This window comes from Corvus cornix, chromosome 6, assembly GCF_000738735.6.
Source record: "Corvus cornix cornix isolate S_Up_H32 chromosome 6, ASM73873v5, whole genome shotgun sequence".
In the NCBI taxonomy this organism is placed as follows: Eukaryota; Metazoa; Chordata; class Aves; order Passeriformes; family Corvidae; genus Corvus; species Corvus cornix.
Genome location: NC_046336.1, coordinates 26248291 through 26261876, shown reverse-complemented (window position 1 = coordinate 26261876; position 13586 = coordinate 26248291). Strand labels below are relative to the sequence as shown.

At 38.8% G+C, this 13586-nt stretch overlaps 1 protein-coding gene and 1 long non-coding RNA gene across 2 annotated transcripts in view; both read right to left on the bottom strand.

Annotated features, from left to right (window-relative positions):
• The window catches only part of NRG3 (neuregulin 3), a 368969-nt gene that overhangs the window by 76663 nt on the left and 278720 nt on the right, over positions 1 to 13586 (bottom strand). Inside the window, exon 4 of the mRNA XM_039553975.1 lies at positions 11633 to 11659. Within this exon, the coding sequence (XP_039409909.1) occupies positions 11633 to 11659 (27 nt within the window). The remainder of the gene's footprint in view (positions 1 to 11632; positions 11660 to 13586) is intronic.
• Positions 2285 to 4715, bottom strand: LOC109144763. Its single transcript, XR_002045725.3, has 3 exons — positions 3717 to 4715; positions 3545 to 3595; positions 2285 to 3460 (listed from the first exon to the last, which is right to left on the bottom strand). It is a non-coding gene; the product is annotated as an uncharacterized LOC109144763 (long non-coding RNA).

Here is a 13586-nt window from a genome sequence, read left to right as displayed (position 1 = left end):
TCCCCAAGACACTTGCCTCTGCCACGTGCTCTGAACCCCTTTGTCCCAAGCGCGGGCAAAACCAAATGTAACTCAAACTCTTCAGCAGTGTCTGATTGGCCGGTCACCCCGGGTCCGCCCCCAGTCCGCCCCTTTCCCCTTCTCCAAGTAAAAGAAGGGCACAAGAGGGGGCCGCCTGCCCTCTTTGGCTTGCACCCTTTCTGCAAACATCTGCTTCTGTTTCTGTTTGAAAGCTTCTAATTGCAGGAATTAGGCAAGTGAGGACTATATTTCTCCCTCTTTGCTTCTACTGGTGGTATCAGCTTTGCAGCTACTATTGCTGCTTTTAGAGCTACCGAAATGCTGGATTGCCTGTGCTACCTCTCTAGGCTGCCCGAGGCTTTCTAAGGCATTGAACTACGAGCTTAGCCGGTAAAAAGCTGTGAGTATCTCCACAATCAACTGCATCAGAGTCACGTAAGAACCTTTGACCCAATACTGACAAGTAAGATATTGGCCATCCAGTGTAGTTCTCACAAATCACTACTTGTATCCAGCAAAAAATAAGTAACAGAATTTCCGTATTTTCCCTGAGGTTTTAATGAGTATTTTTCATATTTTATTGGAACAAAAAGTTGACTCGAACGTGTGCTTAAAAATAAGTAATTTTTGGAAAAAACCACATGAATACCTATTTAACTTCAAAGAAACAGCATAATTTAGGACAACTACATCGACTTTGTCTCTCCAGTTCACCTTTGAGTAACTTAATGGAATAAATCAATTTAAAATTACTTGATTTGTTCTTTAGGATTTTTATAGGATTCACTCACCTTCTCCCACCAATGGTCAGCCATCTTATTTCAAGACAAGATTGACTACTAATTGAAAGAATGAGATGCTCTGGTAGCACCTTACCTTGGAAAGAGACCCCATCAGTCAAGAGAAATTTTAAAAACACAGTAGGCAGATTCACAAGAAAAAACTGACTGAAATAAAATTTGTTTTAGTAATTTTCTCTTCATCATTCATTAAACAAACACTTAACCGAGGCCACTTTCTTGGTTTTTTAGCACATTACCTAAAGTACAGAAGCATAGAAAACCTTCATGTAGCAAAATTCAGCAGAAGTCACAGGTTTATCTCACTGAGGCAGGTTATTAATTTGAGTTTAATAAAGTCTTATATTTTTGTGATACACTTACTAACAATGCACTATGTGCAACTACTTACAGCTCAACAATTTTAAAGGTCTACCCTGTCGGTCCATTGTAATGTACAAAATTTCCAGCCCAGCTGGCTTTATATTCAGTGCATAGACTCTGCTTCACAGCATTAAAGAAAAATATGGCACAGAAGACATCCCAACTTTTCTCATCACCAGCAAATCATCCTTATCTTGAAAGCAAATTTAAATTATTTGAATGAGAGTAATGAGCACAGTGTAGAATAAACACAGAAAATGAAGTATCTGGTATTTTTCATTAATATCCATGCATGTATGTATTATAGTGATAAATACATATTTTTGTTTTTCTAAAGCTGATTAACTGTATTTAACACTGCTGTATTCATTTTCTGAGCATTCATATTTTATGAGCTGGGAAAGTTAGTGTATATTGTGATTTCCATTTTTCAAATGCTGCATCACTTCTGGGTACAGGAGAGGACATTACGATAATAAATGAGTAAAACTTCAGTGTGTGCATGCTGTACTCTCCATTAAAGCTAAACAGAGCAGTTTGTGATACAACTGATTTGTAGTCATTGCTGTAAACAGCAACACATTTAAACAGAGTAAGTTCATTGACCAGTAGGTTTCATAAACTAACACAAAAGGAAGGTCCACGGGGGTACACAAAGAAAAGAAAACAATCAGGAAGGTACAAAAGAGAAAAGCTAGGGAGAAGAAGACTGGAAGTTCAGGAGAGGAAAGAAAGATACTCCCAGCTTTTCACAATAGCACCAAATGACTTATATATACTCAGCTTTGTAACTACTGTTGAGAGATTTATCTAGTTTTTTAGATTTAGATGATTTGGAGCCAATCAGGAAAAGGACAAGCTCACTTCATAATTCAGTCTAGTCACACACTGGATCCTGATTTCAGGTTCTGTACATTATATTAGAAATAACAGACATGATACCAAAATATCCACTGACTTCTATGTGTTTTAGTCAGAAATCAAGAGCAACACAAAAGTAACTCTTATTAAGTCCAACACTGCAATTCTCAAAATTTACAGTCAACTAACACTAAAAACAGCCAGAGCCTTTGTAGGTATCAATGTTAAATACTCTTGGCTTGCAGTGAGATACTCAAGCCTTTACACCACTGAAGAACTTTATCCCATGGCACAGAGAACGGGCAAGAGCTGCAAGTGCACGAGGGAGGCCAGGCTTAGGCAGGCAGCCACCAGGGAAGTGCATCAGCTGGCTCAACTCTGTGTTCCTTGCATTACTTAAAACCTTATACTTTTGGTGACTAAGGTCATTATTTCAATGAGGAAACAACTTACGCTCCTACTCATTAACAGCAAGGTGTGGGAAGCTACTAATAGAAGTATTAACAGTCTTAATGGCAAATAAACTGCTTTTTCTCTCATTTTCATCTCTTCTATAAACTGCTTGGTCTAATTAATTTTGTCTGGCTCTTCTCTGTTACTTTGTATTTCACTATCAAATAGTGAAGAGCCTAAATTGTTTTAGTTAATTTTGCTGAGAACTTAAATACTGCCCCATTTTATGTTCCTCCATTACCAGGTTATTTTTTATATTTCCATTTTTATTTGCCATTCGAATGTGAAATGCAAAATTACCAAGAGATGTAAAAGAATAACCATAGAGTAATGCTATATTGTAATTGAGTTTACTTACTAAAGAAGGCATGGAGTAGTACATAATTAACTTAGCACAAAAATAAAAAAAATCATATTAATTCATATGAGAATTACAGGATGACTGATGCAATAGATAGAAATGCAGTGAGTAAATTATATGAACATGATCCAAAAGGATCTGGATCCATACTAAATGAAAATACCTCATGGCAATTTATTTAACCATTCAAAGAAGAAAAGACAGCAGTGGTAAACAAAAAAGTTCATTTGTCATCTGAATGTAACAGTTTGCAAGCAACTCTGAGATTATTTCCACTGTTGTTAAGAACTGAGCATACAAGCACAACACCTGCACACTCATACACAGGATTTGTTTTTCCCTCTTTCTTTTGTGCTGCTCACGCTTGTTTCCCAGATAATTGTTGACTGTCGAGTCGGAAGCAATACCAATAGATACCCTGGCCCACTGGACAGAGTGTTTTTCAGCAGAATCATGCTTGAAATGAGGATAAACCAATGCTGATAGGAACAGGAAATTGGATCATGAGAAAATTTTCAATTACAATGAAAATATCTTTATTAGGAACTGTCAGCCAGAGCAGGAATATCTCTGCGCTCCATGTGCCAATATCTTACAGCGCCTGCAAAAGAAGAGAAAAGGCAGTGCATGAAACAATAACTTAGTGCTCTATGCAGCTCACTGCCAATTCTTCCATGCTGCTTACCCTTCCCCTCTGCTTCCAGCAATTACAGGCAGGACACCACCTCTACTCATTCTAGGCAGGAAAAAGGACAGAGAAAGGTTTAGTTCACTGTCAAAACCATTGATTTTTCTATACAACTGTAGTATACATTACAAGTGCACCACTGCCATAGAACATCTATTGAGATACTTACGTCCTGCTTTCCAAATCCTTGCATCATTCATGAATGAGACTCGGCATCTACGCAGCACCTCCAAGCAGGGAAAGGGCAAAGCAGCTCTGATTCACTGCGGCTGCATAAACGTTGGGTGTTTGGAGCCTCTCCTCCTGTGTCAAGATAACCTCAATATGCCGTGAACAACCTTCTGCTAGTAATAAATCCCCCCACCCATAACAACAGATCCCAAGTTCCCAGGGACATGTCCAGATGGTACTCACTGCTTTGAAGCTTCCTCTCAACTGGGAATATCAAGTGTCAGTGGAAGATCTTGTGGCAGCTGTCTGTAGCACCACCTTTGACATGTGGCTCTCACCTTTGCCCGGCTAGGCTGGTTTCAGTAGTGTACAAGTTACTGTCTACATATTTTTGCATCTGGTTAAACTGCAACTGAGCCCAAACAAAGGCCAAATCTCAACACTGCAAGTCATCTAATTGCATTAGCATACCCTTGCGGTGTCAGTTTTAACAATTCCTCAGGCTCAGCGCAGCATTTACCTAAATACCATATTCAAAATGCAGGGTACGAGACTGACTGGGTATAAGGTCACATTTAAATACACAGCTGTCTGCTCGGTGTTGAAGCCATCCAATTACCTGGATTTCGTAACAAAAAGTGTTTAACTCTGAGGCACACCAACTGTGCAGGAACCTAGGGCACATGTCTAATCCCAAACCAGAACATACACGTAATATGTGTACATAGAGACAGGACACAGCAAAGCCCCTCTGTGAGCAGATGAGATGCTGTGTCCTCAGCTGAAACCCAACCTGGAAGCCCCTTCTCCCCGAGGTGCCAACATTTTTGAACCCGGCACGATAAAGAAGAGGCTTGTACCTGGCACTGTAGTATAAATTTTCTCTGATTTGTATTTTCTTTGCCTCAGTCTCTTGCTTCTTTTACTCAGAGTTTGGATTGAAACGCAGGAGACACAGAGTTTATCTTCGAACTCAGATGTTTATTATTTCTTATCTATAGTACAGCTGCACAGAGCGTGCCTCTAAGTTAACAAGGTGAAAATGGCCCCCAAGTGCTACCTTCCAAGGTCTTTTAAAGTCCAAATTATCCAATTATGGAATGCCAACTAATTTATTTTTACTTATAATCCAATTACTAATCATTCATGTTCCACACTGCAGGTTTTTCGAACCAATACCAGACCACCCAGATTTGTGAAGGAGGAGGAATGGAGAAGAGCTAACCTACACTCAAAATCCTCCATCTTGTTACATAGATATATTACTATAGCCCATAAACCTAAATTTTCTACATCTCTACATATTCCACCCCGTGATACAACAAACTTCTCTTCAAATACACAGCAACAACCTCAGTGTTATCACACAATTTGGGAAGCTTTTCCCAAAGCCTCAGGTCAAATGCAGTGTGCTTTTGAGGATCATTGCCTGTCAGCACTGAAAGACAAACTCTCTGAACCCAGGGTTCCAACCCTGTAGGAGGTACACAGAAACTTACCTGAAGGCTTATACACAACATCCAATTTTGAGGCTTCACAAATTCTTTCTAACCCATGGATAACACTTGGACTTTATTAGTGCCCTCCAATCAGCACAAAGTGGAACTCAGTACACATTCACCTTGGGAGTGACAGAGTAACACTCACATGTGTCATTATGGATGATGCACAACCCCTTTTACAGTCTGATACAGACCCCATTTAATGCAACTTTCTCTTCCTCCCAACCCAGACCCCAGGAAAACAGAGAAACCCAGACCAACTCTGGTTTTCTAAACTTGTCAGTACACCTTTTTATCAGTTTTTGGTTTTTAAATTTCTGTAAGTTTCATCACAGATGATCAGGAGGTTCAGTCAGGAACCAAACACTGAGGAAGGTCACCAGAGTAAGTTACATATATTAAAATTACTCTATCCATCCAGTTCACAGAATTACTACTTTGATAAAGCATCACAGGCAATTAATGACACACATAAGTTAACCACACAGTAAATCTTAGTCTTGTCTTTTAAAAATAATGCAAGTTAATCCAACCCAGTTCAATGCCAATACATAAAATGCAGACACATTGGAAAAATGACATACCAAGAAAAGTAAAGATGGTAGCACCAAATCAAGATGGTAGATAGGTTATAAAACATCTAGGTAAAAATCTTTCCCTCTCAACTAAACTAGAACCATATGCCCTAAACTGAGCCAAGATGTGAGGCAACCTGCGACTTATGCGCCAGATGCACACTGACTTTCATTTAGGAGGTATGTTTTCCTCAACAGATACAACACTGGCAGAGTTTGCTGTAGCCCCTGAGGAACCCCTGCTCCATCCAGTACTATTACAGCACTCAGGCATCAGCTGTTTCTGTAAAAATCTCTCTTCTGATGCTCATGTCTCTTTTCTCTAGAGATGACAAATGACTCTTCTTCCCAGCTAAGTGAATCCCATGGAAAGTGCCAAGGATCTAAATCCATTTCATGCCTCAGGATGCTATTGTTATTTTGCAGCATACTTAAAAGGAACAGGTATTTCATAAGGCAAACAGAAAGATGAGGTCCCAAGAGCAAAGCCTTTAGTAAGTTTGGAAAAGGTCCCAAGAGCAAAATCTTTACTGAGTTTGAAAAGATAAAAAACAGAAGGATGAAGAACAAAGGGATTCAAGGGCGATGACGATGGTAGTAAACATTCCAAGTGTCAATGCCTACCAGAACAGCCCTTCATAGCTCTTCAGAAATTTAACAAGAGAGTACAGATGAAATATTTCAAATGCATATGATTAATAACAATAAAATTATTAGACAGGCATGCTTTCATAGTTCTGGGGCATGACTGTGATCAGAATCTCTAATAAGATTATGTGCAAACAGGAGCATAAAAATAGTGTGCCATATTATCAGAACAAGATCTACCTGCTTTATACTATTCAAAAGGAATACAGGGAAAACTGAACTTTATTTCTTTATTTTTTAAACATACATTCTTTACAACACGTACATTTTGCTCATGTAATTGAACATTCATCTGCTCTTCCAGCAAGGACTGGAGCATTACAGGGTTTTATAACAGACAAGAACTTCTAAATGGTAACTAAGGCAAGGACCATCCATGCACACACTGGTCATTTATTATCATTTTCTGGTTGCTGCTCACATCGAGACAGAGACATTGCATTTCAGAGGAAAGAGTCCAGGTTCCCAGTGTTTGAGCTGTGCAAGGACTAATGAACTTTGCCTTTTTATTTCTTGCAAACAGGAAAAATACTAAGTTGTTGCACTATTGCTTATCCTGCCCATCAGCAAAACCAACTTTTGCAGTTTGCAAAAATAAAAATGCATCAGTCACAGTGCATGACACAAGGTGACAGAATCAAGCTGGTTAACTGGATCAGGTATTCCCAGAGTCTTAGGCATGCAACCATCTTAGCACAATGAGGCGGCAGTGAGAATAGGCACAGTGAAAATGCAGCATGCACCATCTTCTCCGGTGTTAACAGCTGCTCAGAATACAGAAAACTGAATACATTTCACATTGTAGTCATTGCAAGGAGATATATAAAGTTTACTAAGATCCCATTCTTGAGTAACTTTATTACTCTGCTCAATTAAATGCTATTTAATGATTCAGCACTTACAAGGTATTATATACCATTCATACTTCTATTGATTTCAGTGAAGCTCCTGATTTTTCCAGAAAAGATGAGTAGTTCTAAGGAAAAATATTAATTTTCTCTTTAAGCCCTAAGTATAAACAAATTAAAGGTAGTAACTAAATATAGCAACTGCTACATTGGTTTTCTGTAATTCACGCATGGGGAGATTGAGATTATCACATCAAAATTGTTTACACCATTGATACTGGTTTAACTGGTAAGCAGCCCAAGGATGAAGACTACTTCATGTTATGTCTGTATTTCCATCAAAACTGCAGCAACCCGGCTGTTACACTTTATTGGAGCATTTTATTTTCAGCTGTATCCACCATAAATTACTGTTACAGAATAAAAGATCATCATTCTGGATCATTGGAGTAGGTAGTGGAGGTGAGTTGCTGAAACATGTTTGTTCATGTGTTGTAGCAGGTTATTCCAATACTCACCTTTGCATTTCATGCCTTAGCATATCTTAATTCTACTCATCCTCAGTGTAAGAAATGAGTTAAAAAGGCAACTCCTTGTCTTGGGCACTGGCTTGCAGCTCAGAACACCCAAAGATGACTCTCAGGTAATAATTTCACTCTGCAGCTGGGAGAACATGCACCATGCCAGTCTCCACAACAGCTTTCAGCTGCTACCTGTTGCTCCAAAGTGACCATGTTTGCTGTCACAGATATTTGTCCTCATCAACAAATTTTCCATCAGGAAAGTAAACCATTCAGCCCTGAAGTGCAATTAACCACTTGGGTCAAAAAATTATGAGAAGCTGTAGATACTTGTATCCCCATGCTCTTTTAATGCTATTGACACATCACTGAGTTTTCTCATTGTATAGAATTTGCTCCTTCCAATCTCTCTTTTTTTCCTTTATCAATCTCTCTGGCTCACATGAGCATTACCAACAGCCACCCTGCTTTCCATTGACACGAAATTGTTAATACAACTCGTAGAGTTCCAGTAGGGACATTGGGACAACTTTTCCTTACTTGTGTGTCGGAAATGTCGATAACATTGTGTGCATCCTCATTGGTGAGACACGGGCACCAAAGCAGAGCGGGTGCACTGCACTCCTGGGTGAGCTGCACGGTGCTCTCCTCACACCGCTCTGCTCCCATACGAGGAGAGGACGCAGCCAAGTCTGCACCCTCTCGCAAAGAAGAAATAGTTTCTATGTTACTGAAAGGTATCCCCCGGAGAGCTCAGGAATCTAAATGCTGAAGGCCTGTAAAAACTTACTGCAACTGAGGATCTGAAGCACAGACACATTAAAAGACCTTGCCCAAAGCCTGTCCAGAAGATTGCATCAGAGGTGGCTATTGAATCGAGTGACAATCAGACACAAGACTTTTTTTTTTATGATGTGATGTACTAGAAAGTATAAACCATTTTCTTATCACCAGAAGTTTCATAAAGCTGGACCACTGATGACAATACTTCAATCCACACTTTTAAGGACATAGTGTCCCTTGACCACATACTTGGCTTTCATCTAGTTCAGGAGATGCTGCACATGAATACACCCGAACCATACATTAATTGCTACATTTGCAACATTGATATGACTGCCTTTATCTCTCTATCCATACAAAGAAACAAACAGTGTAAATCAGTATCAGCAGCAATATTAAAGTATCAGGTGTTCCAGTTTTGGAATGCACAATATTGCATATTGTATGGAATGCAAACCTGACAGCACCTAGATAGGGAAGGGGGTGTGAGACCATGAGCAAGGTTAGCACAAAATTCAGTGTGGTACATGCACTGAATGCATAATTCCTGTTCCCAAAATACTGTTGTGAGAGAAGGATCCAGTGGGAAGCAGATTTCAACAGGTAATGGAAAAGCAACAGACACAGCCTCTACTGAGCACTGGAATGGGCTGCCACAGGAGCTGGTGGGGGGAAACAGCATCAACTGGTTCACAACAGGATACACAAATTCATGGACCACAGATCCCTAACAGGACAATAAAGGACTGGTTGTGTTTATGCACTTCACTGATCCTTAAGAGTCTAGCACAAAAAAAAGGAAATGACTACACTTATCTACCTTCCTTGGCAAATGTACACTAAATTAGATGTGTAGCTAGTGCACATTTCATCTCTCCCCTGAGACACCTCTATAGGCACATGTTCCTACTGACATGAAGTTTCAGCTTTGTCTACTGTGGAAAGAATTCAACTTGCCCTGGCAACCCAAGTTACATGGTTTACATGATTTTCAAACAAAATTTCTGTAAGACAATGATGAAAATGGAATTTCTAAGGCAACTGAGCCCACAAATGCAATGAAAACACTAGAAAGACTGTTCCCTGGATTATGTACAAACAAAGCTGCATCATCTATGCATTGTTGTTTTTTCTAGAGAGAAAACATTTTTTGCACTAATTGCCATTATTTTCTACAGTACAGAAGTAAACTCACTGGAGAGGTTTTACAGGAGTGCCCATGATTTGATGAGCATACTGTCACCTGAACTCTCTGTGCACAGGGTGGGAATTTCTACTTTGCTACATGTACAGCAATGATTCCTTGCATGCTTACATTTCCTAAATAAATCTTCATGGAGACTAGAGGAGGATTTAAGTAGCACAAGCATTTCACTTTTGCATATGATTCTGGAACTTGCTTTTTTCTAGCCCACAGAAAACAACTTCAAGCCTCATTTTACACTGCTGTCACAATATTTTCAGGCTTGAGACACAAGATTTCATTAATTTTTATGCCATCAGGATCTGTTCCAATATTAAATAAAAAAGTCTGAAAGCTACTCATATGAGAGGACTACTCTGAGCCAAGACTTCAGGGATTGGCTTTAGTTCATGCCTTAAAGAGAATGTCTTAAAAAAAAAGAGAGGAAACTTAAAGTCTCAAAATAAAATAATTCAGCTTTGCCTCTTGGGTAACACTTTCCTGCTTCTTATGGAAAGGTTCACTCAAAGAATCCAGTATATCTATGGTCCTTATCCTCTTTTTCATATATGCTTGTCCTTCAACTTGTATGCCTCAAGACTGTTGCCCACAATTTAAGTTAAGCAGGAAAAGCAGGATATATGCAGAGCCTTTCAAGCAACCATTTCCCAGCTGTGCGTGTCCACTAAGTCTGTTAAGACCCTTGCATCGATTCCACTGGCACTTTTCAAGCCTCATACAAAGTGAAGTGAAACACAAAACGTCTGGACCTCACAAGCCAGTTCTCTAGAGAGAACAGTGATCTAGGCATGGCACAAGTCCAAAAGCAGTAGGAGAAAATCCCTCAGCCTGCTGGCTGTCCTCTTGTTAATGCAGCCTGCGATGCAGTTAATATTCATCACCATATTGGTTTCTTGACAATTTATACTTAACTGGTCAACAAAATCCCCACATTGCCACTTAAAATCGATAGGTTATCAGGCTCTTACTTTTCAAATCTAAAAACAACCAAGTAAAACTTAACATAAGGAAAGAACGCATTAAAAGTAACTGTTTTATGACTTCAACAGGAATTTGCATGCTTTTTATTACAGTGTTTTCAGTCATATTTAATGGTTTATGCAAGCTGTTCTTACATAAAGGACCACTAACTCTGTTAGGGATGGATCTCAGCTTCCCCAGGTCTGAAGATAGCTGAGAGGTGAAGTGGTGATCTGTTAAGCCTGTCATTGTATGAGACTATGAACACATCACAGAGCTGCAGCTGAGCCAACAGAATGTCATCTTTCCCTTTCCAAAATTGTAAGAAGCAATTATTCACTCCTTTTTTAGCTTTTTCCTAACCAATTTAACTTTTTTCACAGAATGATGGATCTTTGACTCTTTTCTTAAAAGAATTTCTCTGACTTTAGAGAATTATCTTTAATAAGATGTTTCTTATTAAATCTAGTTAAATTTATTATTGTAATTAACACAAAATTCTTAAAAAACCCCAAAATATTCTAATTTAAAATTTACTTTCCTTTACATGAAAAAGTCAGTAATTCTACCCTAAAATCACATATAAAATACTATTCCTCAAGATGATATGGTCACATAACCTTTATGTTATGTTTCATTAAATACCAATGAAATACTAAAACATCATTATGCAGTTTCTAAGCTCCATAGCAGTGGACAAGAGAAAAATTAAACCTTCATATAATTTCAAGTGTAATCTGTAAGTATAATAGGAACACAATCCAAAACCCAGTGGTGGAGGTCATGGGAGTCTTCCCATTAACTTCCATGCTCTTTGGACTAAGGAACCAAGATAAATATGAGCAATTGAAAGGAAGAGAAATTAAAACTTACCCATGAATTCAATTCCTAAATGGTCTGCTATACTCATGAAAGCATGTAAAAGAAAAAAGAGAAAAGAGATAGAAATGTTAGAAACAGAGTAAAATATAAATACAACCTTGATATAGCAGTGCTGCAGAACAGTGTGGGGTCAGGGCTCACAAAGGCACAACCCTACTCCTCAAAGGCAATCCTAGGGTGGGAATTTAGGGCACTCAGCTCTCACAAGAAGGGATGTGTATTTGGGGAAGGACATGAATGCCTTTATATTTGACTTTATGTTCAAGCCAGCTACCTAAAGAGATTTCATTCTCCCATCCTCCTGAAACTCCTCTCTCGACATGCTAACTGCTGTCCTTAGTTAGACACGGTTCCTTCTTTCATTTTCTCTGACAGGGATCAGAACCTAAAGTCATGAATGGAAGGCTTTCACTGAGTTTGGCAGCTCTCAGAACAGCACAGCAGCCACGCTTGCACCCAACATGCTATCTGCTCTCTGCTGCACAACAGCAAATCTGACTGCAGGAGAGAGCAGCCATGTTCCCAACATGGCCATCAGACAGACAGGATGCAATAATTTCAAGACACCTCGAAGTGAAGCAAAAATTTTAGTGCTTTTACAATATTGACTGAATTACCACGTGGACTTCTAGACTTTTCAGGGCCCTTTTTTCACATGACGAATTAGAATCCTCTAAGAACTACACAGCAAAGCTAAAAGATTTTCCAACATAACCCAACAGTTAGTTTAAACACTTCATTTTATTGCCAGCTCTGGTACCTGTGACGGGATCGTGGAATATTTGGGGTTCTGTTGAAAATGCTGGGAATTTTTCCCTTTTTGCACCCTTTCAACCCACCCAGGAAAAGGTACTGAGCATCAGCTTGCTCAGTTCACTTAGCATACAAATCTATAGAACAGTTGCTGAACTGCTAAACTTCATATTTCTTTTCATACAGAAGGCACAATACGCACTTGAAAAGCAAAGAACACAAGATGATGGTATATGATATAAATACCTTATTACCATGGTGTTAGGGAAGGCACATTATGCGAGTTTAGTGACACCCAAATGAATCTTTCCTTTTGAAAAGACATAACTCAAAATCATACGCATATGTATTCCACATAACCATCTTCTAATCTGTGTTCTTGCATTCATGTACAAGTATCATGTACAAACATCCCTAGAACATTTGACACAAAAAATGTAAATTTTTATAAGAATATGATTTTTATAAGAGTATGAGATCAGATATATCAAAAGTGCATCAAACGTACTATATTTACAGAAATTTGTAGCTTGTTTTTTTCCCCATCTAATTTTCTGTACCTGTGAAATTTGCAGATATTATCTACCTGCAATTCAAACCTTTGCATCCTTCTGTAAATTAGATCAAAATGCAGCTGAAAATTCCTTGCTTTAAAAAAACGATAGCAGAGATCAAAGCACCATAATCTGGTCTCCAAGGAGCTAAGGATATTGACACATGAAGCAAGATCATGCAATACCATCTTTTAAAGTCTGTGCGGAACAGCTAAAAAAAACAATCCTTTTTTCCTAACTTGGCTATACCTCTTCTCTACATGTTTTCCATTTGCAGCCTGCAATTCTCCCTTTGAATTCACCAACATGGTTAAAAACCACTTCCTTAAAAAGTGCATACAAAATACACCTTTCCTTCAAAAACACGAAAAAGCATTTCAATTCATATTTGAGTGGCTTATACGTAAGTGAGAATCAAGGGCATATGGAGCCTTCCTGCAAAACATGTTCAACTGGAGGGGGTGGAAACATGTCAGGTTATTTATCTTAAATATCTCATGTGCCTGGAAAACAACTTCAGCAACCAGCATAATGTATACTGCTGACAAAGCTGATTTCCCCAGATTACGATGAAAGGATGTCCAGTGGGATAAACCTTTATGATAAAATATCCAAGCTGCCAATCATTAAGTGTAGTT